The sequence below is a fragment of the Zonotrichia leucophrys genome, chromosome 22 (assembly GCF_028769735.1).
Source record: "Zonotrichia leucophrys gambelii isolate GWCS_2022_RI chromosome 22, RI_Zleu_2.0, whole genome shotgun sequence".
NCBI classification, from domain to species: Eukaryota; Metazoa; Chordata; class Aves; order Passeriformes; family Passerellidae; genus Zonotrichia; species Zonotrichia leucophrys.
Window position 1 is genome coordinate 1,050,948 of NC_088191.1, and position 27,833 is coordinate 1,078,780.

Genomic DNA, 27,833 nt, shown 5'->3' on the forward strand with positions numbered 1-27,833 from the left:
GGGGCAGGGACCCCCAGAGACCCCTCCCCATAAACCCAAAACCCCAAGGAATGGGAGTGAGAGCCCCAGAGACCCCTCCCCATAAACCCAAAACCCCAAGGAATGGGAGTGAGAGCCCCAGAGACCCCTCCCCATAAACCCAAAACCCCAAGGAATGGGACTGAGAGCCCCAGAGACCCCTCCCCATCAACCCAGAACCCCAAGGAATGGGACTGAGAGCCCCAGAGACCCCTCCCCATAAACCCAAAACCCCAAGGAATGGGACTGAGAGCCCCAGAGACCCCTCCCCATAAACCTGAGCAGCCCAGAAATGGGGCAGGGACCCCCAGAGACCCCTCCCCATAAACCTAAAACCACAAGGAATGGGACTGAGAGCCCCAGAGACCCCTCCCCATAAACCCAAAACCCCAAGGAATGGGAGTGAGAGCCCCAGAGACCCCTCCCCATAAACCTGAGCAGCCCAGAAATGGGGCTGGGACCCCCAGAGACCCCTCCTCATGGGCCCAGGAATGACAAAAAGACACAAAATTCCAGGAAAACTCTCCTTGGAAATAGCTCCCAGCTCTCCAGTGCCAGCACAGACAATCCCCCCGGTCCTCTCCTCGCCCAGGGGCCACCAAAACCCACCCAAAACCCACCTGGGGCAAAACTAAAATCCACCCAAAATCCACCTGGGACCACCAAAACCCTCCTGGGGACCTGTCCTGGGTTCCTGGGCACAGCTCCAGGAGAGGCACATGCCACCAAATTAACCCAAAAAAAAGAAATAAAATTCTGGGAAAACTCTCCTTGGAAACAGCTCCCAGTGTGGACAATCCCTCCTAGCCTGGGGCCACCAAAACCCATCCAGGGACCACCAAAACCCATCCAGGGGCCACCAAAACCCCCCTGAGGACCACCCTGTCCTGGGTGGGCACATCCTGGAGAGGTTCAGGGTTGGCATCCTGGTGGATCCTGGCCAGGAGGGCGATGCCAACCCCCGTGGGTGGCAGTGCCTGAGGTAGGAGTGGCCCCAGGACACGACATGCAGGGAAACGGGGTGGGGACCCCCCCAAAATTGAGGAGGGGGCGCTTCCAGTTCATCCAGCTGGGAAAAGCAGCAGCAGCAGCAGCACCCGGAGGGGCTCGTCCCGGTCCTGGGGGGCTCGTTCTGGTGGCCACAGCTGGATGGTGGCACTGGGAGGTCTCTGGTGGCCACAGCTGGATGGTGGCACTGGGAAGTCTCTGCACCCCTCAGCTGGCTTGGCACCGTGCCCATGCCAGGGATTTGGGGGTCCCTGGCACAGCTGGCAATGAGGATGTGGCACCACTAGCCTGGGTGTGGCTCTGGTGGCCACAGCTGGATGGTGACAACTGGGAGGTCTCTGTGGTGGCCACAGCAATGGAGAAGCTCTGGGAAGTCTCTGCACCCCTCAGCCGGGTTGGCACCGTCCCCATGCCAAGGATTTGGGGGGCCCTTGATGCCCTGGCACTGGTGGCAAGGTGGGTTTGACCAGTTCTTGCCAGGGTGGGGCTCCTCTGGAGGGGCTCTGGTGGCCACAGCAACAGAAGAGCAGGGAAGTCTCTGGTGGCCACAACAATGGAGAAGCTCTGGGAAGTCTCTGCACCCCTCAGCTGGGTTGGCACCGTGCCCATGCCAGGGATCTGGGGTTCCCTGGTACCCTGGCACTGGTGGCAATGAAGATGTGGCCACCACTAGCCCAGGAGGGAGCTCATCTGGTGGATTCCTGGTGGCCACAGCAACAGGAACAGGGAACATTCCAGAACTCCTCAGCCAGGCTGGCACCATCCTTTAGGGTTCCCTGGCACAGCTGGCAATGGGGATGTGGCACCACCAGCCCAGGAGGGAGCTCTGGTGGCCACAGCTGGATGGTGACAACTGGGAAGTCTCTGGTGGCCACAGCAATGGAGAAGCGCTGGAAGTCTCTGCCAGGGAACATTCCAGAACTCCTCAGCCAGGCTGGCACCGTCCTTTAGGGGTTCCCTGGCACCCTGGCACTGGTGGCAATGAGGATGTGGCACCACTAGCCTGGGTGTGGCTCTGGTGGCCACAGCTGGATGGTGACAACTGGGAGGTCTCTGTGGTGGCCACAACAATGGAGAAGCTCTGGGAAGTCTCTGCACCCCTCAGCTGGGTTGGCACCGTCCCCATGCCAGGGATCTGGGGTTCCCTGGCACCCTGGCACGGGTGGCAATCAGGATGTGGGCACCACTAGCCCAGGAGGGAGCTCTGGTGGCCACAGCTGGATGGTGACAACTGGGAAGTCTCTGGTGGCCACAACAATGGAGAAGCTCTGGGAAGTCTCTGCACCCCTCAGCTGGGTTGGCACCGTCCCCATGCCAAGGATTTGGAGGGTCCTTGATGCCCTGGCACAGGTGGCAAGGTGGGTTTGACCAGTTCTTGCCAGGGTGGGGCTCTGGTGGCCACAGCAACAGAAGAGCAGGGAAGTCTCTGGTGGCCACAACAATGGAGAAGCTCTGGGAAGTCTCTGCACCCTCAGCCAGGTTGGCACCGTCCTTTAGGGGTTCCCTGGCACGGGTGGCAATCAGGATGTGGCACCACAAGCCCAGGAGGGAGCTCTGGTGGCCACAGCCAGATGGTGACAACTGGGAAGTCTCTGGTGGCCACAGCAATGGAGAAGCGCTGGAAGTCTCTGCCAGGGAACATTCCAGAACTTCTCAGCCAGGCTGGCACCGTCCTTTAGGGGTTCCCTGGCACCCTGGCACGGGTGGCAATGAGGATGTGGCCACCACTAGCCCAGGAGGGAGCTCATCTGGTGGATTCCTGGTGGCCACAACAATGGAGAAGCTCTGGGAAGTCTCTGCACCCCTCAGCTGGGTTGGCACCATCCTTTAGGGGTTCCCTGGCACGGGTGGCAATGAGGATGTGGCACCACTAGCCAGGAGGGAGCTCTGGTGGCCACAGCCAGATGGTGACAACTGGGAGGTCTCTGTGGTGGCCACAACAATGGAGAAGCTCTGGGAAGTCTCTGCCAGGGAACATTCCAGAACTCCTCAGCCAGGCTGGCACCGTCCTTTAGGGGTTCCCTGGCACCCTGGCACGGGTGGCAATGAGGATGTGGCCCCCCAGGGGTCAGGGGTCAGTAGAAGTGCTTGCGGCTCTGCTCCTGCCACTTGTTGTAGAGGATGATGCCGATGACGATGGCGAAGACGAGGGCCACCAGCGAGAAGAAGACGATGAGGAACAGGGCCAGGCCGCTCATGGGCTCCAGGGGCGCCTCCACTGCGGGACACGGGTTTGGGGTTTGGGATTTGGGGTGGGATTTGGGGTTTGGGATGGGATTTGGGGTTTGGGGTGGGATTTGGGGTTTGGGGTTTGGGATGGGATTTGGGGTTTGGGATGGGATTTAGGATGGGATTTGGGATCTGAGGATGAGGAACAGGGTTGGGCTGGGAGTTTGGGATTTTGGGATGGGATTTTGAGATGGGAGTCTGGGATTTTGGGATGGGATTTTGAGATGGGAGTCTGGGAGTTTGGGATGGGATTTTGGATTTTGAGATGGGATTTTGGGATGGAAGTTTGGGGTTTTGGGCTGGGAGTCTGGGATGGGATTTTGGGCTGGGAGTTTGGATTTTGGGATGGGATTTTCAGATGGGATTTTGGATTCTGGGATGGGATTCTGGATTTTGGGATGGGATTTTGGGATGGGAGTTTGGATTTTGGGATGGGATTTTGAGATGGGAGTCTGGGATGGGATTTTCAGATGGGATTTTGGATTCTGGGATGGGATTCTGGATTTTGGGATGGGAGTTTGGGATTTTGGGATGGGATTCTGGATTTTGAGATGGGAGTTTGGGATTTTGGGATGGGATTTTGAGATGGGAGTCTGGGATGGGATTTTGGGCTGGGAGTTTGGATTCTGGGATGGGATTTTGAGATGGGAGTCTGGGAGTTTGGGATGGGATTCTGAGGTGAGAGTTTGGGATGGGATTTTGAGATGGGAGTTTGGATTCTGGGATGGAAGTTTGGGATTTTGGGATGGGATTTTGGATTTTGGGATGGGATTTTGAGATGGGAGTCTGGGAGTCTGGGATGGGATTTTGGGATGGGATTTTGGGATGGGATTTTGAGATGGGAGTCTGGGATGGGATTTTCAGATGGGATTTTGGATTTTGGGATGGGATTCTGGATTCTGGGATGGGATTCTGAGACGGGACACTCCCCAAACCCCACTCACTTCCCGGCAGCCTCAGGTTGTCCACCACGGGCAGGAAAACCTCCCGGTCCCGTTTCTCCTCCTCGGGCGTCCTCTCCACCGTCAGCTGGTACAGCTTCAGCGAGATGATGTCGTGGTTGTCTGCAAAAACAAAACCCCAAATCCATTTCAGAACCCCCCCGGACCCCCCAGACCCCCCGGGAGCCCCCCAGGCCGTACCTGAGAGGTCCCCGGTGACCGAGGATGTCCCAAAGTAGTAACCGCGGGGCAGGCGCACGCCGGGCACGTCGATGCAGTCGCGCCACTCGTGCTTGCCGTCGATGTCGATCAGCACCTGCAGGGACCACCCGGGCCTGTCCCAGATCCACCCGGGAACCCCTCCTGGAGACCCCAAATCCACCCGGGAACCCCTCCTGGAACCCTCAAATCTCACCTGGAGACCCCAGACCCACCCGGGAATCCCTCCTGGAACCCCCAAATCCACCCTGGAACCCCAAACCCACCCGGGAACCCCTCCTGGAACCCCCAAATCCACCCGGGAACCCCTCCTGGAACCCTCAAATTCCACCTGGAGACCCCAGATCCACTCGGGAATCCCTCCTGGAACCCCCAAATCCACCCGGGAACCCCTCCTGGAACCCCCAAATCCACCCAGGAACCCCTCCTGGAACCCTCAAATCCCACCTGGAGACCCCAAATCCACTTGGGAATCCCTCCTGGAGCCCCAAATCCTCTCGGGAATCCCAAATCCACTTGGGAATCCCACCTGGAACCTCAAATCCACTTGGGAATCCCTCCTGGAGCCTCCAAATCCACTTGGGAATCCCACCTGGAAGCTCCAAACCTACTCAGATCCCACCTGGAGACCCCAAATCCACTCAGGAGTCCCAAATCCACTTGGGAATCCCACCTAGAATCCTCAAATCCACTGGAGAATCCTAAACGCACTCAGGAATCCATCTGGAGCCTCCAAATCCACTCCGGAATCCCACCTGGAACCCCCAAACCCACCCAGATCCCACCTGGAACCCCCAAACCCACCCAGATCCACCAGGAACCTCCAGATCCCACCTGGAACCTCCAAACCCACCTGGAACCTCCAAACCCACCCAGATCCCACCAGGAACCTCCAAACCCACCCAGAACCCACCTGGAGCCCCCAAACCCCCCCAGATCCCACCAGGAACCTGCAGATCCCACCTGGAACCTCCAGATCCCACCTGGAACCTCCAAACCCACCTGGAACCTGCAAACCCACCCAGATCCCACTTGGAGCCCCCAAACCCACCCAGATCCCACCAGGAACCTCCAGATCCCACCTGGAACCTCCAAACCCACCTGGAACCTCCAAACCCACCTGGAGCCTCCAAACCCACCCAGATCCCACCAGGAACCTCCAGATCCCACCTGGAACCTCCAAACCCACCCAGAACCTCCAAACCCACCTGGAACCTCCAAACCCACCCAGATCCCACCAGGAACCTCCAAACCCACCTGGAACCTCCAAACCTACCTGGAACCTCCAAACCCACCCAGATCCCATCAGGAACCTCCAAACCCACCTGGAACCTCCAAACCTACCTGGAACCTCCAGACCCACCCAGATCCCACCTGGAACCTCCAGACCCACCCAGATCCCACCTGGAACCTCCAGATCCCACCTGGAACCTCCAAACCCACCCAGAACCTCCAAACCCACCCAGATCCCACCTGGAGCCTCCAGACCCACCCAGATCCCACCAGGAACCTCCAAACCCACCCAGATCCCACCTGGAGCCCCCAGACTGACCGTGAGTCTCCTCTTGACGTAGCGGATGACCAGGAAGGTGTCGTGGTGCAGGTTGCGCACCATGGCGGTGCAGCCGCCCAGCTCGGTGGGGCGCCCGTCGCGGTCGTGGTCGTAGGTCAGCGAGCCGTTGTTCACCATGGCCGAGATGTAGGGGAACACGCGCTGCCCGAGGGGGGAAAACGGGGATTGGGATCCTGCAGGAGGTTTGGGATCAAGGGGAGGGGATGTGGGGCGGGGATGGAGCTGCTCGGTGCAAGAGCACAGTGATCCCAAAGGTCTACAACCGTGGTCCCAAAGGTCTACAACCACGATCCCAAAGGTCTACAACCACAGAGATCTGCTCAACACAACCCTGGAATGACCCCAAAGTTCTCCAACCTACACTGGAACGATCCCAAAGTCCTTCACCCCACAGGAATCAGCTCAGTGGAAGAGCAGAGTGATCCCAAAGTTCTACAACCGTGATCCCAAAAGTCCTACAACCAACATGGGAATGATCCCAAAGTCCTTCAACCAACACTGCAATGATCCCAGAGTTCTCCAACTAACATGGAAATGATCCCAAAGTTCTTCACCCCACAGGAATCAGCTCAGTGCAAGACCAGAGTGATCCCAAAGTTCTCCAACCATGAACCCAAAGTCCTTCAAGAAATGTGGGAATGATCCCAAAGTCCATCAAGAAATGTGAGAATGATCCCAAAGTTCTCCAACCTACACTGGAATGATCCCAAAATCCTTCATCCCATAGGAGTCAGCTCAGTGGAAGAGCAGAGTGATCCCAAAGTTCTACAACCATGATCCCAAAGGTCTACAACCATGATCCCAAAGGTCTACAACCAAAATGGGAATGATCCCAAAGTCCTTCACCCACTGAGATCTGCTCAACACAACCCTGGAATGATCCCAAAGTTCTCCAACCTACACTGGAATGATCCCAAAGTTCTTCACCCCACAGGAGTCAGCTCAGTGGAAGAGCAGAGTGATCCCAAAGTTCTACAACCATGATCCCAAAGTTCTACAACCACGATCCCAAAGTTCTACAACCACAGAGATCTGCTCAACACAACCCTGGAATGATCCCAAAGTTCTCCAACCACGATCCCAAAGTCCTTCAAGAAATGTGGGAATGATCCCAAAGTCCTTCACCCCACAGAGATCTGCTCAACACAACATGAGAATGATCCCAAAGTTCTTCACCCCACAGGAGTCAGCTCAGTGGAAGAGCAGAGTGATCCCAAAGTTCTCCAACAGCGACCCCAAAGTCCTTCCATGATGCCAAACTCTTTCAACCAACCCTGGAATGATCCCAAAGTTCTCCAACCTACACTGGAACGATCCCAAAGTTCTTCACCCCACAGGAATCAGCTCAGTGAAAGAGCAGAGTGATCCCAAAGTTCTCCAACCGTGATCCCAAAGTCCTACAGCCAATGTGGGAATGATCCCAAAGTCCTTCACCCACTGAGATCTGCTCAACACAACATGGGAATGACCCCAAAGTTCTCCAACCTACACTGGAATGATCCCAAAGTCCTTCACCCCAAATGATCTCCTCAAACACCACCGGGATGACCCCAAGGTCCATCCCTGTGGATCCCAAACCTCAAGGATCTCAGAAACCACTGAGATGACCCCAAACTCCACTCCTGGGGATCCCAAACCCCAAAAATCTCCTCAGAATCCACCAGGATAACCCCAAGGTCCATCCCTGTGGATCCCAAACCCCAGAAATCTCCTCAGAAACCACTGAGATGACCCCAAGGTCCATCCCTGTGGATCCCAAACCCCAAAAATCTCAAAAACCACCGAGATGACCCCAAGGTCCATCCCTGTGGATCCCAAACCCCCAAAATCTCCTCAAACACCACCGGGATGACACCAAACTCCACTTCTATGGATCCCAAACCCCAGAAATCTCAAACACCACCGAGATGACACCAAGGTCCATCCCTGTGGATCCCAAACCCCAAAAATCTCCTGAAACACCACCGGGATGACCCCAAACTCCACTCCTGTGGATCCCAAACCCCAAAAATCTCAAAAACCACTGAGATGACACCAAGGTCCATCCCTGTGGATCCCAAACCTCAAGGATCTCAAAAACCACCGAGATGACCCCAAACTCCACTCCTGGAGATCCCAAACCCCCAAAATCTCCTCAAACACCACCGGGATGACCCCAAGGTCCATCCCTCAGGATCGTCTCCCACCAGTCCAGCACCGAGCCCCCATTCCGTGTCCATGCAGCCTCTGCCGGGGTTCCTGGAGGTGGGAACGGGGAGCTCCAGGTGGTGGGACAGCAGGAGGCAGTACCTGGTTTCCAGGGCTGTACCTCCTCTTCTGAGCCTGCCCTCCACGATTAGCACAAAGCAAGAGAGAGCAACACAGTCACAGAGTCCAGCAGGGCCCAAAACCACGGAAAATGCGCTTCTCCTCCTTTCTGGAGACCTTTGGGACCTTCTAGAGGTCTTTTTGGAGCTCTTTGTGACCTTCTAGAGGTCTTTTTGTCCTTTTGAAGGCTCCTTTTGGAGCTCTTTTGGTGTTTCTGGAGCTCTTTTTGATATTTTGACCTTTCTGGAGCTCCTTTTGTCTTTTCTGGAGAGCTTTGTGACCTTCTAGAGGTCTTTTTGGAGCTCTTTATGACCTTCTAGAGGTTTTTTTGTCCTTTTGAAGGCTCTTTTTGGAGCTCTTTTGGTGTTTCTGGAGCTCCTTTGGATCTTATGGAACTCTTTGATTTTTTGGAGCTCTTTGTGACCTTCTAGAGGTCTTTTGGTCTTTTTGGAGCTCTTTATGACCTTCTAGAGGTCTTTTTGTCCTTTTGGAGCTACTTTTGGAACTCTTTTGGTGTTTCTGGAGCTCCTTTGGATCTTATGGAACTCTGATTTTTTGGAGCTCTTTGTGACCTTCTAGAGGTCTTTTTGTCCTTTTGAAGGCTCCTTTTGGAGCTCTTTTTGGAGCTCTTTTGGTGTTTCTGGAGCTCCTTTGGATCTTATGGAACTCTTTGATATTTTTGGAGCTCTTTGTGACCTTCTAGAGGTCTTTTTGATCTTCTGGAGCTCTTTCTGATCTTTTGGAGTTCTTTTTGACCTTTCTGGAGCTCTTTCTGATCTTTTGGAGGTATTTTTGACCTTTTTGGAGCTCTTTTTGATCTTTTTAGAGATCTTTTTTGATCTTTTAGAGCTCTTTTTTCATCTTTTGGAGCTCTTTTGACCTTTTGGAGGTCTTTTTGGTTTTTTGGAGCTTTTTTTTTTTGTCCTTCTGGAGCTCTTTTTGATCTTTTTGGAGATCTTTATGACCTTTTAGATCTTTTAGATCTCTTCTTAATTTTTTTGGAGCTCTTCTTAATTTTTTTGGAGCTCTTTTTGATTTTTTTAGAGCTCTTTTTGTCCTTTTGGATCTATTTTTGACCTTTCTGGAGATCTTTTTTTGGATTTTTTTTTTGGAGCTCAGCTCGAAAATCCTCTCCCAATTTCCCTGACCAAAAAAAAGAAGAAATGTGGAAAAGGAATGGGAAGAGGAGGAGGAGGAGGAGGAGGAGGAGGAGGAGGAGGAGGAGGAGGAGGAGGAGGAGGAGGAGGAGGAGGAGGAGGAGGAAGGAGCTCAGAGGATGAGGAGCTCTCACCTCCTGCTGCTTCTCCTCGTTGGGATAGGTGTCCACGAACACCCCCAGCCCCAGGAAGTTGTCCTTGCTCCCAAAAACGGGTCCTGGAAGGGGAAAAGAAACGTCGGGAAGAAGTTTTGTCACTGGTCTGGGAAAGTCCTCAAGGACCATCCAGTCCCATCCCACGGATGTTCTCCATGAGTCCAGGTTGCTCCAAACCCTTTTCCAAGGTGTCCCCAAAACCTTCTCCAAGGTGTCCCAGGTGTCCCCAAACCCTTTTCCAAGGTGTCCCCAAGCCCTATCATGGTGTCCCCCAAGTCCAGGTTGCTCCAAACCCTTCTCCAAGGTCTCCAAGGTGTCCCCAAAACCTTCTCCAAGGTGTCCCCCCAAATCCAGGTTGCTCTAAGTCCTGTCCAAGGTGTCCCCAAAGCCTCTGAAAGGTGTCCCAGATGTCCCCAGACCTTCTCCAAGGTGTCCCAGGTGTCCCCAAGCCCTGTCCATGGTGTCCCCAAGCCCTATCATGGTGTCCCCCAAATCCAGGTTGCTCTAAGTCCTGTCCAAGGTGTCCAAGGTGTCCCCAACCCTTCTCCAAGGTGTCCCAGGTGTCCCCAAACGCTTTTCCAAGGCATCCAAGGTGTCCCCAAGCCCTGTCCAAGATGTCCCCCAAGTCCAGGTTGCCCCAAGCCCTGTCCAAGGTGTCCCAGGTGTCCCCAACCCTTCTCCAAGGTGTCCCCAAAACCTTCTCCAAGGTGTCCAAGGTGTCCCCAAAACCTTCTCCAAGGTGTCCCAGGTGTCCCCAAAACCTTCTCCAAGGTGTCCATGGTGTCCCCAAGCCCTATCAAGGTGTCCCCCAAGTCCAGGTTGCTCCAAACCCTCTCCAAGGTGTCCCAGGTGTCCCCAAGCCCTGTCCAAGACGTCCCCCAAGTCCAGGTTGCTCTAAGCCCTGTCCAAGGTGTCCCCAAAGCCTCTGAAAGGTGTCCCCAGACCTTCTCCAAGGTGTCCATGGTGTCCCCCAACCCTCTCTAAGGTCTCCAAGGTGTCCCCAAACCCTGTCCAAGGTCTCCAAGGTGTCCCCAGACCTTCTCCAAGGTGTCCATGGTGTCCCCAAGCCCTGTCCAAGATGTCCCCCAAATCCAGGATGCTCCAAGCCCTCTCCAAGGTCTCCAAGGTGTTCCCAAAGCCCTGTCCAAGATGTCCAAGGTGTCCCCAACCCTTCTCCAAGGTGTCCCAGGTGTCCCCAAGCCCTGTCCAGGGTGTCCCCAAGCCCTATCATGGTGTCCCCCAAGTCCAGGCTGCTCTAAGTCCTGTCCAAGGTGTCCTCAAAGCCTCTGAAAGCTGTCCCCAGACCCTCTCCAAGGTCTCCAAGGTGCTCCCAAAGCCCTCTCCAAGATGTCCAAGGTGTCCCCAAGCCCTATCCAAGGTGTCCCAGGTGTCCCCAAGCCCTTCTCCAAGGTCTCCAAGGTGTCCCCCAACCCTCTCCAAGGTGTCCCAGGTGTCCCCAAGCCCTGTCCAAGGTGTCCCAGGTGTCCTCCAAACCCTCTCCAAGATGTCCAAGGTGTCCCCAACCCTTCTCCAAGGTGTGCCAGGTGTCCCCAAAACCTTCTCCAAGGTCTCCAAGGTGTCCCCAAAACCTTCTCCAAGGTGTCCCAGGTGTCCTCCAAACCCTCTCCAAGATGTCCCAGGTGTCCCCAAAACCTCTCCAAGGTCTCCAAGGTGTCCCCAAACCCTCTCCAAGGTGTCCCAGGTGTCCCCAAGCCCTGTCCAAGGTCCCCAAGGTGTCCCCAACCCTTCTCCAAGGTCTCCCAGGTGTCCCCCAACCCTCTCCAAGATGTCCAAGGTGTCCCCAAAACCTTCTCCAAGGTGTCCAAGGTGTTCCCAGACCCTCTCCAAGGTGTCCCAGGTGTCCCCAAACTCTCTCCAAGGTCTCCAAGGTGTCCCCAAGCCCTATCCAAGGTGTCCCCAAGCCCTCTCCAAGGTGTCCCAGGTGTCCCCAGGCCCTGTCCCCAGGTGCTGACCCGGCTGCATCCTGTCCTTGGTGTACCAGATGGCGAATCCGTCTCCGTTGAGGTTCTTCTTGCCCTGCCCGTGGATCTTGAAGTGCACCTGCATCTCCCAGTCCCGCAGGTAGCAGGGCTGGCAGGGAGGGGAAAAAGGGGGAAAAATGGGGAAATTTGGGAATTCCTCAGTCCCTAAATCCACACCCACCATGCCCTGGGCACCCTTCACCGGATCCTGGGTGATTAATCCCAAAAAAACCATCGTTAATTCCCAAAAAAACATCATTAATCCCAGGAAATTGGTTGTCACCCAAGGGTTGAACACTGAGGGAGTGACTCCAACAAAACCCAATAAGCAGCAGGAAAACCTCAGGAGCAGCTGCTAATTGCAATTATTAATAATTATTAATTAGCTGCCAATTCATTCCGTGCTCTGAGGGAGTCCTGGCGGGTTTTTTGGGAGACGGAATTCCAAGGAAAAATCCGATTCCTGCTTTGGGAATCCAATTCCCAGTTTGGGAATCCCTCTCCTGACCCTGCCCCAATCCCAATCCCGATGCTGATTTTCTTCTAACCCTGCCCAAGTCCCAGTCTTGATCCTAATCTTGATGCCAACTCTCTCTTGACCCAATCCCAATCCCAATCCTGACTCTTTCCCCATTCCATGAATCCCATCTCATCCCATTGATCCCATCCCATCCCATTGATCTTATCCCATCAATCCCATGGATCCCATCCCATGGATCCCATCCCATCCCATTGATCCCATCCCATCCCATTGATCTTATCCCATCAATCCCATCCCATCCCATGGATCCCATCCCATGGATCCCATCCCATCCCATGGATCCCTTCCCATCCCATGGATCTCATCCCATCGATCCCATCCCATGGATTCCATTCCATCCAATTGATCCCATCCCACCCCACTGATCTCATCCCATTCCATCCCACCCTATGGATCCCCTATCCCATTGATCCTATCCCATGGATCCCATCCCATCCCATGGATCCCATCCCATGGATCCCATTCCATTGATCCCATTGATCCCATCCCATGGATCCCATCCAACTGATCCCATCCCCTCCTATCCCACAGATCCCATCCCATTGATCCCATTCCATTGATCCCGTCCCATCCCATCCCATCCCATTGATCCCATTCCATTGATCCCATTCCATTGATCCCATCCCATCCCATGGATCCCATCCCAGTCCCCTCCTCTCCCCTCCCGGTGTCCCCACTCACCACCCGGTTCCACACGGCTCCCTGCTTGCTCTGCACGTCGGGGGTGAGGCGGATGAACTGGGTCATGACCATGGCGTTGCCCAGCAGGTCCCAGAGCCCCGAGCTGGCCGAGCCCACACCTGCGGCCCACACGAACCGTCGGTACCGGCCACCGGCACCGGGTACCCGCCGCATTCCGCCGGCCCCGCCCGCCCTCCCCGCTCACCCTGGTACGGCTTGGACAGCGAGTGCTCGCGTTTGAGGTGCTCCTCGGTCTGCTCGGCCGCCGTCCCGCCGAGCCCCAGCAGCACGGCCAGCAGGGCCAGCCCGGCCCGCCACCGGCCCGCCGCCGCCATCTTCCCCCGCCGCGCCGCGGCCCGCCCCGCGCGCCCATTGGCTGGCACGCACCGCTGTCCCCGCCCACTAGAGGAAGTGCCAATGATGATTTGTAAATAACCTGTCAGTCAGCTGGAGGTGCGAGGGGGATGATGGGTAATGTAGTTCCGATTCCTGGTGATGGCAGCCGCCATGGAGCTAGGTGACCTCCCTTCTCCCGGGTCGTAGTGCCACCCCCGAGGTCCCGGTGCCACCCCGGGCGGAGTGACGTCACACGGGGCGTGTCCCTGTGCCCCCAGCAGTGTGACTCCCTCAGCGTGGGCGTAGCCCTCCAGGTGACGTCACCGCGCGGGTGCCCCCAGAGTCGCTTCTCCCTGTTGCGGGTGTGACGTCACATCAAAGGTGTCACCGAGGGGGCGAGGCCAGAGAAGTGACCGGGGGCGTGGTCCTGTGCGTGACGTCACAGCAGGGGCATGTCTCTTTAAGAGTTTCGCTACAACCCGTGAGGAGGGGCCGTGTCTCTGCGTGACGTAACCGCTCGGGGCGTGGCCAGAGCGTCCTTCTCCTCCTCTGGGTGGGGTTCCACGTATGACGTCACCCGGGAGTGACCTCATTGAACCATCCAGGGCGCGCCGGGAGTGACGTCACCCTCGAGGGGGCGTGGCCAACCGGCCGCCGTTCCCCGAGGGGGCGTGTCCCGAGTGAAGTCACCCTCGGGGGGGCGTGTCCAACCGGCCGCCGTTCCCCGAGCGGGGCGTGCCCTCCGCGCGTGACGTCACCGCGCGGCCGCGTCCGCCCGTGCGTGACGCTCCCGCCAGTGCCCAACATGGCGGCGGGCGGCGGCGGCGGCGGCTGTGGGGGGACCCCGCTCTCGCCGGGCCCGTTCCTGCCGCCGCTGCTGCTGCTGCTGGCGCTGCCCGGCGGCGCCGTGCCCGCGGCCGACACCGTGGTGCTGGGGCTGCGCCTGGAGGAGAGCACCAAACCGGCGGCGGCGGCCGCGGTGGCACCGGCGGGGGCGGCCGAGCGCGGGCCCATCCGCCTCACGGAAGGCAGCGAGGCCTTGCTGCGCCTCTACGGGCTGGGGCTGGGCCCCGGCGCCGCCGAGCGCGTGGCCTTCGCCGAGCTGCGGCCGGGCGGCAACGCCTCGAGCGGCAACGCCACGTGCCAGGAGCGCTCGCAGGACCTGGTGGTGCGGCCGGGCCCCGCCGAGCCCCGCGACACCTCGGCCCTGCTGCGGGTGCGGGTGCAGCCGCTGCGCAAGGACGAGCGCGCCAAGACGTACGTGCTGTGCTCGCAGCGGCGGCCCGGGCAGCCCTGGCTGCCGCACCAGGGCCCCGACGGGCACGTGCTGGTGCTGGAGGAGAAGAAGTCGCTGCTGCCGCTGTGGCTGCAGGTGATCCTGATCGCGGGCTTGTTGGTGCTCTCGGGGATGTTCAGCGGGCTCAATCTGGGCTTGATGGCGCTCGACCCCATGGAGCTGAGGATCGTGCAGAACTGCGGCACCGACAAGGAGAAGCGCTACGCCCGCAAGATCGAGCCCATCCGCAGGAAAGGGAATTACCTGCTCTGCTCGCTGCTGCTGGGCAACGTGCTGGTGAACACCACGCTGACCATCCTGCTGGACGACCTGATCGGCTCCGGCATCGGCGCCGTGGTGGCCTCCACCATCGGCATCGTCATCTTCGGCGAGATCGTGCCGCAGGCGCTGTGCTCGCGCCACGGGCTGGCCGTGGGCGCCAACACCATCGTGGTCACCAAGTTCTTCATGCTGGTCACCTTCCCGCTGTCCTACCCCATCAGCAAGCTGCTGGACTGCATCCTGGGCCAGGAGATCGGCACCGTGTACAACCGCGAGAAGCTGGTGGAGATGCTGAAGGTGACGGAGCCCTACAACGACCTGGTGAGGGAGGAGCTCAACATGATCCAGGGAGCGCTGGAGCTGCGCACCAAGACGGTGGAGGACGTGATGACGCCGCTGCAGAACTGCTTCATGATCAACAGCGACGCCATCCTGGACTTCAACACCATGTCGGAGATCATGGAGAGCGGCTACACGCGCATCCCGGTCTACGAGGACGAGAGGTCCAACATCATGGACATCCTCTACGTCAAGGACCTGGCCTTCGTGGACCCCGACGACTGCACGCCCCTCAAGACCATCACCAAGTTCTACAACCACCCCGTGCACGTGGTGTTCCACGACACCAAGCTGGACGCCATGCTGGAGGAGTTCAAAAAGGGTGAGGAGGGGCTGGGAAGGAAATTCCTGGGGGTTTTGGTCTTTGGAGGAGCTCAAAAACTCAACAATTTTGGAGGGGATCCTGGAGGTGTGGGAGGGAAATTCTGGAGGTTTTGGTCTTTGGAGGAGCTCAAAAACTTTGGAGGGGATCCTGGAGGTGTGGGAGGGAAATGCCAGGGGGGTTTTGGTCTTTGGAGGAGCTCAGAAAGGTGAGGAGGGGCTGGGAAGGAAATTCCTGGGGTTTTGGTCTTTGGAGGAGCTCAAAAACTCAACAACTTTGGAGGGGATCCTGGAGGTGTGGGAGGGAAATGCCAGGGGGGTTTTGGTCTTTGGAGGAGCTCAAAAACTCAAAATCCTGGAGGTCCTGGAGGTGTGGGAGGAAAATCCTGGGGTTTTGGTCTCCAGGGTGGAGCTGGCCAGGCCAGAGTGGCCACAGACACAAGGGGACGAGTGACAGCTCAGGGACAGACAGGAGGTCACCAAATTTAAGGTTCCCTCCAACCCAAACCATTCCATGATTCCATGTCCTGGTTGAGATGGGATTTTGGGAAGGAATTCTTTCGTTTTGGGCTGGTGAGGGGCATTTAGGGACTCCTAAATCCCTCCAGGGACATTGAGGGATTCCCAAATCCCTCCAGGGACATTTAGGGATTCCTAAACCCCTCCAGGGATGAATGAGGGATTCCCAAATCCCTCCAGGGACATTTAGGTGTTCCCAAAACCCTCCAGATGTGATTTAGGGACTCCTAAACCCCACTAGGGGTGACTTAGACCCCTCCAGGGATATTGAGGGACTCCCAAACCCCTCCAGGGGTGATTTAGGGATTCCTAAACTCCTCCAGAGGTGATTTAGGGATTCCTAAATCCCTCCAGGGACATTTAGGGATTCCTAAATCCCTCCAGGGACATTTAGGGATTCCTAAACTCCTCCAGGGATGATTTAGGGGTTCCCAAACCCCTCAAGATGTGATTTAGGGATTCCTAAATCCCTCCAGGGATGATTTAGGGATTCCTAAACTCTTCCAGGGGTGATTTAGGGGTTCCCAAACCCCTCCAGGCACATTTGGGGGTTCCCAAACCCCTCCAGATGTGATTGAGGGATTCCTAAATCCCTCCAGGGACATTTAGGGATTCCTAAATCCCTCCAGGGATGATTTAGGGATTCCTAAACTCTTCCAGGGGTGATTTTGATCCCTCCAGGGACATTTTAGGTGTTCCCAAACCCCTCCAGATGTGATTTAGGGGTTCCCAAAGCCCTCCAGGGATGAATGAGGGATTCCTAAACCCCTCCAGGGACATTTAGGGGTTCCCAAACCCCTCCAGAGGTGATTTAGGGACTCCTAAACCCCACTAGGGGTGACTTAGACCCCTCCAGGGACATTTAGGGGTTCCCAAACCCTCCAGGGACATTTAGGGATTCCTAAACTCCTCCAGGGATAATTTAGGGGTTCCCAAACCCCTCAAGATGTGATTTAGGGATTCCTAAATCCCTCCAGGGGTGATTTAGGGATTCCTAAACTCTTCCAGGGGTGACTTAGACCCCTCCAGGGACATTTGGGGGTTCCCAAACCCCTCCAGGTGTGGGGGAACATTGATTCCCAAACCCAGTGAGTGCCGAGGGCTGAGGGCTCGGGGTTGTGGTGGCTGCTGGCAGAGCTTTCCCTGCCCCGATCCTGATTAAGGGATTTAGGATCCCTCTTTGCTCCCTTCCTTCCTTCCGGGCACAAATCCCAGCCCTGCTGGTTCTCCAGCACGGCTCAGGAGCTGGGAGTTTGTGGGGCTGAGGATTTGTGGGGTTGGGGATTTGTGGGGTTGGGAATTGTTGGGGTTGGGGATTGGTGGGGTTGGAATTGGTGGGGTTGGGAATTTGTGGGGCTGGGAATTGTTGGGGTTGGGAATTGTTGGGAATTTGTGGGGTTGGGAGTTTGTGGGGTTGGGAATCTGTGGGGCTGGGAATTGTTGGGGTTTTGTGGGGCTGGGAGTTTGTGGGGTTGGGAATTGGTGGGGTTGTGAATTTGTGGGGCTGGGAATCGGTGGGGTTGGGAAATTGTGGGGTTGGAATTGATGGGGTTGGAATTGTTTGGGTTGGTGGTTTGTGGGGCTGGGAATTTGTGGGGCTGGGAATTTGTGGGGCTGGGAATCGGTGGGGTTGGGAAATTGTGGGGTTTGGGTTTTGTGGGGTTTTGGAGGTGACCCCATAATTCCTGGTGGGTTCAGGAGCTGGATCAGAGGCAGGAGAGGGAGCGATTAACGCGGTTGTGTTAATTGTGGGGTTGGAGCTGTGCCCCAGGGGAGGGCACTGGTGCTGCTGCCCTTGGGGGGACAATTCCTTCCCATCTCTGGGGGTTGAGTGGGGAATTTCCCTCTGGAGATGGGATGGGAGAGCTGGGAATGTTCTGGAGATGGGAATGTTCTCCTGGAGATGGGAATGGTCACCTGGAGATGGGAATGTTCTTCTGGAGATGGGAATGTTCTCCTGGAGCTGGGAATGGTCACCTGGGGATGGGAATGGTCACCTGGATCCAGGAGAGCTGGGAATGTTCTTCTGGAGCTGGGAATGTTCACCTGGAGATGGGAATGTTCTTCTGGAGATGGGAATGTTCTCCTGGAGCTGGGAATGTTCTCCTGGAGATGGGAATGTTCTCCTGGAGATGGGAATGGTCACCTGGAGCTGGGAATGTTCTCCTGGAGATGGGAATGTTCTCCTGGAGATGGGAATGTTCTCCTGGAGATGGGAATGGTCACCTGGAGATGGGAATGGTCACCTGGAGATGGGAATGGTCACCTGGAGATGGGAATGTTCTTCTGGAGATGGGAATGGTCTCCTGGAGATGGGAATGTTCTCCTGGAGATGGGAATGTTCTCCTGGAGATGGGAATGTTCTTCTGGAGCTGGGAATGTTCTCCTGGAGATGGGAATGTTCTCCTGGAGCTGGGAATGTTCTCCTGGAGATGGGAATGTTCTTGTGGAGATGGGAATGGTCACCTGGAGATGGGAATGGTCACCTGGAGAAGGGAGAGATGGAAATGGTCACCTGGAGCAGGGAATGATCTTCTGGGGTTGGAAATGTTCTCCTGGAGAAGGGAGAGCTGGGAATGTTCACCTGGAGCTGGGAATGTTCTCCTGGAGCTGGGAATGTTCTTCTGGAGATGGGAATGATCACCTGGATCCAGGAGAGCTGGGAATGTTCTCTTGGAGCTGGGAATGTTCTCCTGGAGAAGGGAAGGATCCAAGGAGAGCTCAGAACCCTCCAGAAGAGCTGGAGAGGGCCTGAGGACAAGGCATGGAGGGACAGGGCCCGGGGAATGGCTCCCAAATGGAAGAATGGGGATTTTAATGGGATTTTGGGAAGGAATTCCTGGTTGGGATGGAATTCCCAGAGGAACTGGGGATCCCTGGAAGTGTCCCCAAGGCCAGGTTGGAGCCACCTGGGACAGAGGGACTGGATGAGCCCTGAGGTTCCTCCCAACCACTCCAGCATTCCATGAACCCCTCCAGGGACATTTAGGGATTCCTGAACCCCTCCAGGACTTTTAGGGATCCCCAAACCCCTCCAGGACTTTTAGGGATTCCTGAACCCCTCCAGGACTTTTAGGGGTTCCCAAACCCCTCCAGGGACCTCCCTGTTCCTCCCCCTGCCCATTTGGGGTTCCTGGGGTTTGTCCCCCCCTTGGTGACCCCAGCCTGCCCTCCCCGGTGCCCTTTGGCCGTGTTTGCTGTGCCAGGGCCGCTCCCAGGCTGCTCATCCTGACTCACCTGTCCCACCCCACCATCAGAAATGGTGAAATCCTTTCTCCAGCCCTCCAGGCACCAACTTTTCCTGGCCCTGCAGGCGAGGGAGGAGCGAAAATGGGACCTGGGATCCCCTAAAATCCCAGATTTTCCTAATCAGCTAAAATTCCCCTAAAATCAGCTTTTCCTCAGTGCCCGGGAGCTGGTGGGGAATGGAATTAAAGGGTGGAGAAGGTCAGGGAGGGAAGGTTTGGGGTGGGGATGGAGCAGGATGAAATGGGGACACTCAGGTGGGGACAGAGAGGGATTTATTTGGGATCAGGGCAGGTTTGGGGTGGAGATGGAGCAGGACATGGTGAGGACATTCAGGTGGGGAGGAAGAGGAGATTTATTTTGGGATGAGCAGATTTGGGGTGGAGATGGAGCAGGACATGGTGGGGACACTGAGGTGGGGACAGTTTGGGATTTGTTTTGGGATCAGGGATTTATTGTGAGATGGAGAGGATGAGATGGACAGTTTGGATTTGTTTTGTGGATCCGGTGCATGGTTTGGGATAGGAGATTTGGGATGGCAGGACAAGGTGAGGACACTCGGTGAGGACAGTTTGGGATTTTATTTGGGATCAGGGCAGGTTTGGGTGGAGATGGAGAAAGGACACTCAGGTGAGGACAGTTTGGGATTTATTTGGGATCAGGGATTTTGGGATCAGGGCAGGTTTGGGGTGGAGATGGAGCAGGACAAGGTGAGGACACTCCATGGAAAGCCTTGAGGACAGTTTGGGATTTGTTTTGGGATCAAGGAAGGTTTGGGATGGAGATGGAGCAGGACAAGGTGAGGACTCTGAGGTGAGGACAGTTTGGGATTTGTTTTGGGATCCGGGCAGGTTTGGGGTGGAGATGGAGCAGGACAAGGTGGGGACACTCAGGTGGCAGAAAGGGAATCCTGGTGGTGACGGTGACATCCCAGGAACACCAGGCTGATCCCACACCCCACGGTGCCTTCAGCCTCGCGGGCACCTCTTCCCCAGCTTTAACGGGGTTAATTAGTGTCATTACATTGGAGGTTTAATTAGTGTCGTTACTGTGGGAGGGAGCCCAGCCCAAGGGCTCGTTTAGGTTTTAATGAGTTTATTGCTCCAGGGAGGGACGGGATGGGCTGGGACGGGGTGGGGACATGGAAGGGTGGGGACATCCCAGGGCTGGGACACCATGGGGACATCCCATGGGCTGGGACATCTTGGGGACATGGAAGGGTGGGGACATCCCAGGGCTGGGGACATCTTGGGGACACCATGGGGACGTCTCAGGGCTGAGAGATCCTGAGGACATCCCATGGTTAGGACATCCTGGGGACATCTGGGGGGCTGGAGACATCTTGGGGACATCCCAGGGCTGGGGACATCCCATGGCTGAGACATCTTGGGGACGTCCCAGGGCTGGGACATCTTGGGGACATCCTGGGGGACATCCCAGGGTTGGGACATCCTGGGGACATCCCATGGCTGGGACATCTTGGGGACATCCCATGGTTGGGACATTCTGGGGGCATCTCAGGGACATTCTGGGGACATCACAGTATGGGGACATCCCACGGGCTGGGACATCTTGGGGTCCTCCCATGGTTAGGACATCCTGGGGGGCATCTCAGGGCTGGGACATTTTGGGACATCACAGTGTGGGGACATCCCATGGTTGGGACATCCTGGGGACATCCCATGGCTGAGACATCCTATGGGCATCCCATGGTTGGGACACCCTGGGGACATCTCAGGGCTGGGACACCCTGGGGACATCCCATGGCTGAGACATCCGGGGGACATCCCATGGCTGAGACATCCTATGGGCATCCCATGGCTGGGACATCCTGGGGACATCCCAGGGCTGGGACATCCTGGGGACATCTCAGGGCTGGGACATCCTGGGGACACCCTGGGGACATCCCATGGTTGGGACATCCTGGGGACATCCCATGGCTGGGACATCATGGGGACATCCCATGGTTGAGACATCTTGGGGACATCCCAGGGCTGGGGACATCCCATGGTTGGGACATCCTGGGGACATCCCAGGGCTGGGGACATCCCATGGTTGGGACATCCTGGGGACACCCTGGGGACATCCCAAGGCTGTCCCATTCCAACCCTCCCCGTGTCCACAGGGAAGTCCCACCTGGCCATCGTGCAGAAGGTGAACAACGAGGGTGAGGGTGACCCCTTCTACGAGGTGCTGGGGCTGTGCGCTGGGACGTCTCGAGGCATCAGTCGGAGATCCGACGGTCCGACACCTCATAGGTTGGAGATCCCTCCCCACAAGTTCCCATTTTGGGGTTCCTGGTGGTCTCCTGGAGGTGACCCCGCTGCTCCCCACAGTTGACAACCGCAGCAGGAAGAAGGTGTGCAACCACAAGAACCGGCGGGACTTCTCGGCCTTCAAGGACCCCGACAACGAGCTGAAGGTCAAGGTGTCACCTCAGCTCCTGCTGGCTGCCCACCGCTTCCTGTCCACCGGTCAGTGCGGCCGTCCCAGGGCTGGACATCTGGGGACATCCCAGGGTTGGGACATCCCAGGGTTGGGACATCTTGGGGACATCTCATGGATGGGACATCTCAGGGTTTGGGATGTCCTGGAGTCATCTCAGGGCTGGAACATCCTTGGACATCCCATGGTTGGGACATCTTGGGGACATCCCATGGCTGGGACATCATGGGGACATCCCATGGCTTGGACATCCCAGGGTTTGGGACATCCTGGGGACATCCCAGGGTTGGGACATCTTGGGGACTGGAGGATCTTGGAGCTGGAGGAGCTCACAGAGTCTCTGTGTCCTCTCTGGTCACTCCAAGCAGAAATTTTGGCTCTTGTCCCATTTTTTGTTGCGTCCATCCCACCCAAAATGGGAGGGGACAAGGTTGGACATGGGTGTCCTGGTGCTTTGGGTCTTGATGGCTTCTTTGGGACATCTGGGATGGACATCTTGGCCCTTTGGAGTCCTCCAGGGTGGACATTCCATCCCCAAGGGTCTCCTAGACCATCCCAGGATGGACATTCTGGCCCTTTGGGTCTCCTAGACCATCCCAGGATGGACATTCCAGCCCCAAGGGTCTCCCAGCCATCCCAGGATGGAGATTCACTTCCACCTGGTGGGATTAAAGCCATCCCTGACCTTCTGCCCCTCTCAGAGGTGACCCTCTTCACCCCCAACTTCATCTCGGAGAAGATCCTGCTGCGGCTCCTCAAGTACTCGGACGTCATCCAGGAGCTGAAGTTCGACGAGGAGAACAAGAAATCCCCGCGGCACTTCCTGTACTGCAAGAACAAACCGGCCGACTACTTCATCCTCATCCTGCAGGTGGGCACCTCCGAGGGACCCTGGGCTTTGGGGTTGGGACAGTTCCTGTGGGACCTCGGCCCTGGGGTTGGGACAATTCCTGAGGGGTTTGGGGAGATCCTGAGGGACCTCAGCCCTGGGGTTGGGACAATTCCTGAGGGGTTTGGGGAGATCCTGAGAGGTTTGGGGAGATCCTGAGGGATTTGGGGAGATCCTGAGGGGTTTGGGGAAATCCTGAGGGGTTTGGGGAGATCCTGAGGGACCTCAGACCTTGGAGTTTGGGGAGTTCCTGAGGGGTTTGGGGAGATCCTGAGGGGTTTGAGGAGTTCCTGTGGAACCTCAGCCCTGGGGTTTGGGGGGTTCCTGAGGGGTTTGGGGAGATCCTGAGGGACCTCAGACCTTGGGGTTGGGACAGTTCCTGTGGGACCTCAGCCCTGGGGTTTGGGGGGTTCCTGAGGGGTTTGGGGAGATCCTGAGGGATCTCAGACCTTGGAGTTTGGGGAGTTCCTGAGGGATTTGAGGAGATCCTGAGGGGTTTGGGGAGATCCTGAGGGGTTTGGGGAGATCCTGAGGGGTTTGGGGAGTTCCTGTGGAACCTCAGCCCTGGGGGTTGGGGGTTCCTGAGGGGTTTGGGGAGTTCCTGAGGGATCTCAGACCTTGGAGTTTGGGGAGTTCCTGAGGGGTTTGGGGAGATCCTGAGGGGTTTGGGGAGATCCTGAGGGGTTTGAGGAGTTCCTGTGGAACCTCAGCCCTGGGGTTTGGGGGGTTCCTGAGGGATTTGGGGAGATCCTGAGGGGTTTGAGGAGATCCTGAGGGGTTTGAGGAGATCCTGAGGGGTTTGGGGAGATCCTGAGGGGTTTGGGGAGTTCCTGAGGGGTTTGGGGAGATCCTGAGGGGTTTGAGGAGTTCCTGAGGCACCTCAGCCCTTGGAATCTGGGGAGCTCTTCAGGGACCTCAGCCCCTGGGGTTTGAGGAGTTCCTGAGGGATTTGGGCACTTCTGAGGTTCCTCAGGCTCTGGGGTTTGGACAATTCCTGTGGGACCTCATCCCTTGGGGTTTGGAAGGTTCCTGTGGGATCTCCTCCCTTGGGATTTTGATAATTCCCTTGGGATTTGGACAGTTCTTGTGGGCTCTTATCCCTTGGGCAATTCCCGTGGGATTTGAACAATTCCCATGGGATCTCATCCCTTGGGGGTTTGGACAATTCCTGTGGGATTTTGACAATTCCCGTGCGATTTCATCCCTTGGGGTTTGGACAATTCCCATGGGATCTCTTCCCTTGGGGTTTGGACAGTTCTCATGGGATCTCATCCCTTGGGGTTTGGACAATTCCCATGGGGATCCCATCCCTTGGGATCTGGACAATTCCAATGGGGTTTGGACAATTCCCATGGGATCTCATCCCTTGGGGGTTGGACAATTCCCATGGGATCTCTTCCCTTGGGGTTTGGACAGTTCTCATGGGATCTCATCCCATGGGATTTGGACAATTCCTGTGGGATTTTTGACAATTCCCATGCGATTTCATCCCTTGGGGTTTGGACAATTCCCATGGGATCTCATCCCTTGGCTGTTGAACAATTCCCATGGGATCTCATCCCTTGGGGTTTGGACAGTTCTCATGGGATCTCATCCCATAGGATTTGGACAATTCCTGTGGGATTTTTGACAGTTCCCATGGGATCTCATCCCTTGGGGGTTGGACAATTCCCATGGGATCTCATCCCATAGGATTTGGACAATTCCTGTGGGATTTTTGACAATTCCCATGGGATTTCATCCCTTGGGGTTTGGACAATTCCCATAGGATTTGGACAATTCCTGTGGGATTTTTAACAATTCCCATGGGATCTCCTCCCTTGGGGTTTGGACAGTTCCCATGGGATTTGGACAATTCCCATGGGATCCCATCCCTCGGGATCTGGACATGGATCACTGTTGTTTCTCCCTGCAGGGCAAGGTGGAGGTGGAGGCCGGCAAGGAGTGCATGAAGTTCGAGGCTGGAGCCTTCTCCTACTACGGGGTGATGGCCCTGAGTCCTCCTCCAGGATCTGGTGAGCATCTCCAGAACCTCCCCGGGGTCCTGGGTGGGAGCTGGAGCTGGGAACGGGAGATTCCAGAGGTTCCAAAGCCCATCCGGGTCCTGGGGACAACAGAGGTTCAGCTTTAGGTTTAGGTTTAGGTTTAGGTTTAGGTTTAGGTTTAGGTTTAGGTTTAGGGTGGGATTGCAGAAGTTGAACTCCTTTCCCCTGTGGAGAATGGGATTCTTGTTCAATCTCCATTGTTAGGAAGAGTTCTGGAATCCCACCTTAAACCCAAACCCAAATCTGAACCTCCATGAGGGAATTCCAGAAACCCATTCTGGATTTAGAATGGGGCAGAAAATGGGATTCTTGTTAAACCTGCCCCTGTTAGGAAGAGTTTAATTTGCACAATCCCACCTTAAACCTAAACTTCCAAAAGACAATTCCAGGAACCCTTTCTGCCTTTAGAATGGGGCTGAAAATGGGATTCTTGTTAAACCTCTGCTGCTGGGAAGAGTTTAACTTCCACAATCCCATCCTAAACCTAAACTTAACCAGAAACCCATTCTGGATTTAAAACGGGATTCTTGTTAAATTCTTTAAAATGGGATTCTTGTTAAACCTGCCCTGTTAGGAAGAGTTTAACTTTCACAATTCCATCCTAAACCTAAATCTGAACCTTCATGAGGGAATTCCAGAAACCCATTCTGGATTTAAAACGGGATTCTTGTTAAATTCTTTAAAATGGGATTCTTGTTAAACCTGCCCTGTTAGGAAGAGTTTAACTTCCACAATCCCATCCTAAACCTAAACTTAAACCTAAACCTCCATGAGGGAATTCCAGAAACCCATTCTGGATTCAAAACAGGGTGGAAAATGGGATTCTTGTTAAACCTCTGCTGCTAGGAAGAGTTTAACTTTCACAATTCCATCCTAAACCTAAATCCAAACCTTCATGAGGGAATTCCAGAAACCCATTCTGGATTTAAAACAGGTAGAAAATGGGATTCTTGTTAAACCTGCCCTGTTAGGAAGACTTTAAGTTTAGAATCCCACCCTAAAAACTTTAAATTTCTTTTACTAAACCTAAACTTAAACCCAAACCTCTACGAGGCAATCCCAGAAACCCAAAGAGTTCTGCCTTCGGAACGGGGCGAAAACCCAAATTAGGGGGGCGAGCTCTTCAGAATGGGTAGGAAAGCTGGGCTGGGAACGTTGGGGAGGAGCAGAGGACGATCCCAGCCCCCGCTGCCCCCAGAGATCCGCTCCCCGTCCCACATGAGCGGCCTGAACCGCTCGGCCTCGCTGAGCTACCACGAGCGCTCCGACTCCATCTCGTCGCCGGCCAGCGGCAGCAACAACCAGCTCAGCGCGCAGTACGTGGCCGACTTCAGCGTGCGCGCCCTCACCGACCTGCAGTTCGTCAAGGTCAGCGGCCCGGGGGGCACCGGGCGGGGAGGGGGCTGGGGATGATGGGAGGGACCCTGTGGGGTGGGAGGGACCCTGTGGGGTGGGAGGGGCCTGGGGGTGGGAGGGGCCCTGTGGGGTGGGAGGGGCCCTGTGGGGTGGGAGGGACCTGGGGGTGGGAGGGCCTGGGTGGGAGGGCCTGGGGATGGGAGGGAACCCTGTGGGGTGGGAGGGACCTTTGGGGTGGGAGGGACCTTGTGGGGATGGGAGGGACCCTGTAGGTGGGATGGACCTGCGGTGGGAGGGACCCTGTGGGTGGGAGGGACCCTTGGGTGGGATTCCTGACCCCTCTGGGGTGGGGTGGGATTCCTGACCCATCAGAGCCAGGGAATCCTTTGGGATGGGATTCCTGGGCCATGGGGCTGGGATGAATTCCTGACCCATCAGAGCTGTGAGACCCTTTGGGATGGAAATTCTGACCTCATGCTGGGAGAGCCTTGGATGGGATTCCCGACCCATCTGGGGTGGGAGAACCCTTTGGGATGGGAGGAATCCTTTGGGATGGGATTCCTGATCCATCAGAGCCAGGGAACCCTTTGGGATGGGATCGAGCCATGGGCTGGGATGGAATTCCTGACCCATCAGAGCTGTGAGAGCCCTTTGGGATGGGATTCCTGACCCATCATGGCTGGGAGAGCCCTTTGGGATGGGATTCCTGACCCATCGGGGCTGGGAAATCCTTTTGGGATGGGAGAGACCCTGTGGGATGGGATTCCCGACCCATCTGGGGTGGGAGAACCCTTTGGGATGGGATTCCTGGGCCATCAGAGCCAGGGAACCCTTTGGGATGGGATTCCTGACCCATCATGGCTGGGAGGGCCCTTGGGATGGAATCCTGGGCCATAGGGCGGGAGAACCTTTGGGATGGGAGAACCCTTTGGGATGGGATTCCTGACACATCAGGGCCAGGGAACCCTTTGGGATGGGATTCCCGACCCATCACCCCATTCCCAACCCCTCAGGGCCTGGAAAACTCTTTGGGATGGGATTCCCAACCTGTTGGGTCTTGAATATTTGGGATGAGCAAGTGCTCTGCCAGGCTGTTTTGGGGACATCTGGGTGGGAATTCCATAATTTTAGGAGCTTTTACCCTTTTGGATGGGATTCATCAGTGCCCCATTTTGGCGATGGGAATTCCAACACTTAGGTCTCCTCACCATTTGGGATGGGAATTCCATTGATGCCACCCTCTGTGATGGCATTTCCATCCCATGGTCTGCCCCATTCTGTGATGGCCATCCCATCCCCGTGGGCTCTCCTGCCCCATTTTGGATGGCAATTCCATCAATGCCCCATTTTGGATGGGAATTCCATCGATGCGCCCTCTGTGATGGCAATTCCATCCCCGTGGGGTCTCGTGCCCTTTTGGATGGCTCCCATCCTTTGGCTCTCTGCCCATTGGTGGCATCCCGCCTTGGGCTCTCCTGTCCCCTCTGTGACGGCCATCCCATCCCCGTGGGCTCTCCTGCCCCATTCTGTGATGGCCATCCCATCCCCGTGGGCTCTGGTGCCCCCGCGCCCCCGTCCCACGCGCTGTCCCGCGCAGATCACGCGCCAGGAGTACCAGAACGGGCTGCTGGCCTCGCGCATGGACAGCTGCCCCCAGTCCCCCGACGGCGGCGCCCCCCGGGCCGAGCCGGGCGCGGCGGAGAGGCCGGAGAGGACGGAGAGGACGGAGAGGACGGAGAGGACGGAGGCGCCGGCGCCGGCCGACGAGACCACGAGCCTGCTCAACGAGAGGAACTGCCTGAGCCGGCGCGGCAACCACAGCGGCACCGAGAACATCTGACCCCGGCCGCGCCGGCCGCCTCGGCGAGCCCGGCGTGCACGGACCTTCCCGGGAGGAGGAGGAGGAGCTGCAGGGGATGGAGGGCATGGAGGAGCTGGGATTCGCTGCTGCTGCTGTTCCAGCCCGGC

The 27,833-nt window shown here is 56.5% G+C and overlaps 2 protein-coding genes across 4 annotated transcripts; one reads left to right on the plus strand and one right to left on the minus strand.

Annotated features, from left to right (window-relative positions):
- Positions 1–1,787: 1,787 nt before the first annotated feature.
- Positions 1,788–13,393, minus strand: LMAN2L (lectin, mannose binding 2 like). Of its 3 annotated transcripts, none has more exons than XM_064731305.1 (9): positions 13,248–13,393; positions 12,812–12,930; positions 11,581–11,698; positions 9,587–9,669; positions 8,278–8,310; positions 5,968–6,129; positions 4,398–4,512; positions 4,200–4,319; positions 1,788–3,244 (listed from the first exon to the last, which is right to left on the minus strand). In XM_064731305.1, the coding sequence occupies exons 2-9, from the start codon at positions 12,881–12,883 to the stop codon at positions 3,102–3,104; spliced, it is 846 nt and encodes a 281-aa protein (XP_064587375.1). In that variant the 5' UTR covers positions 12,884–12,930; positions 13,248–13,393; the 3' UTR covers positions 1,788–3,101. The 3 variants fall into 3 exon arrangements, with proteins under 3 accessions (XP_064587375.1, XP_064587373.1, XP_064587374.1); XM_064731303.1 differs by lacking the exon at positions 13,248–13,393 and adding an exon at positions 13,017–13,159; XM_064731304.1 differs by lacking the exons at positions 8,278–8,310; positions 13,248–13,393 and adding an exon at positions 13,017–13,159.
- A 545-nt stretch (positions 13,394–13,938) lies between these two features.
- Positions 13,939–27,759, plus strand: CNNM4 (cyclin and CBS domain divalent metal cation transport mediator 4). Its single transcript, XM_064731307.1, has 7 exons — positions 13,939–15,366; positions 21,256–21,331; positions 21,396–21,604; positions 22,277–22,446; positions 24,380–24,479; positions 25,708–25,877; positions 27,463–27,759. Exons 1-7 carry the CDS (start codon positions 13,953–13,955, stop codon positions 27,703–27,705), a joined length of 2,382 nt encoding a protein of 793 aa, XP_064587377.1. The 5' UTR covers positions 13,939–13,952; the 3' UTR covers positions 27,706–27,759.
- Positions 27,760–27,833: the final 74 nt, after the last annotated feature.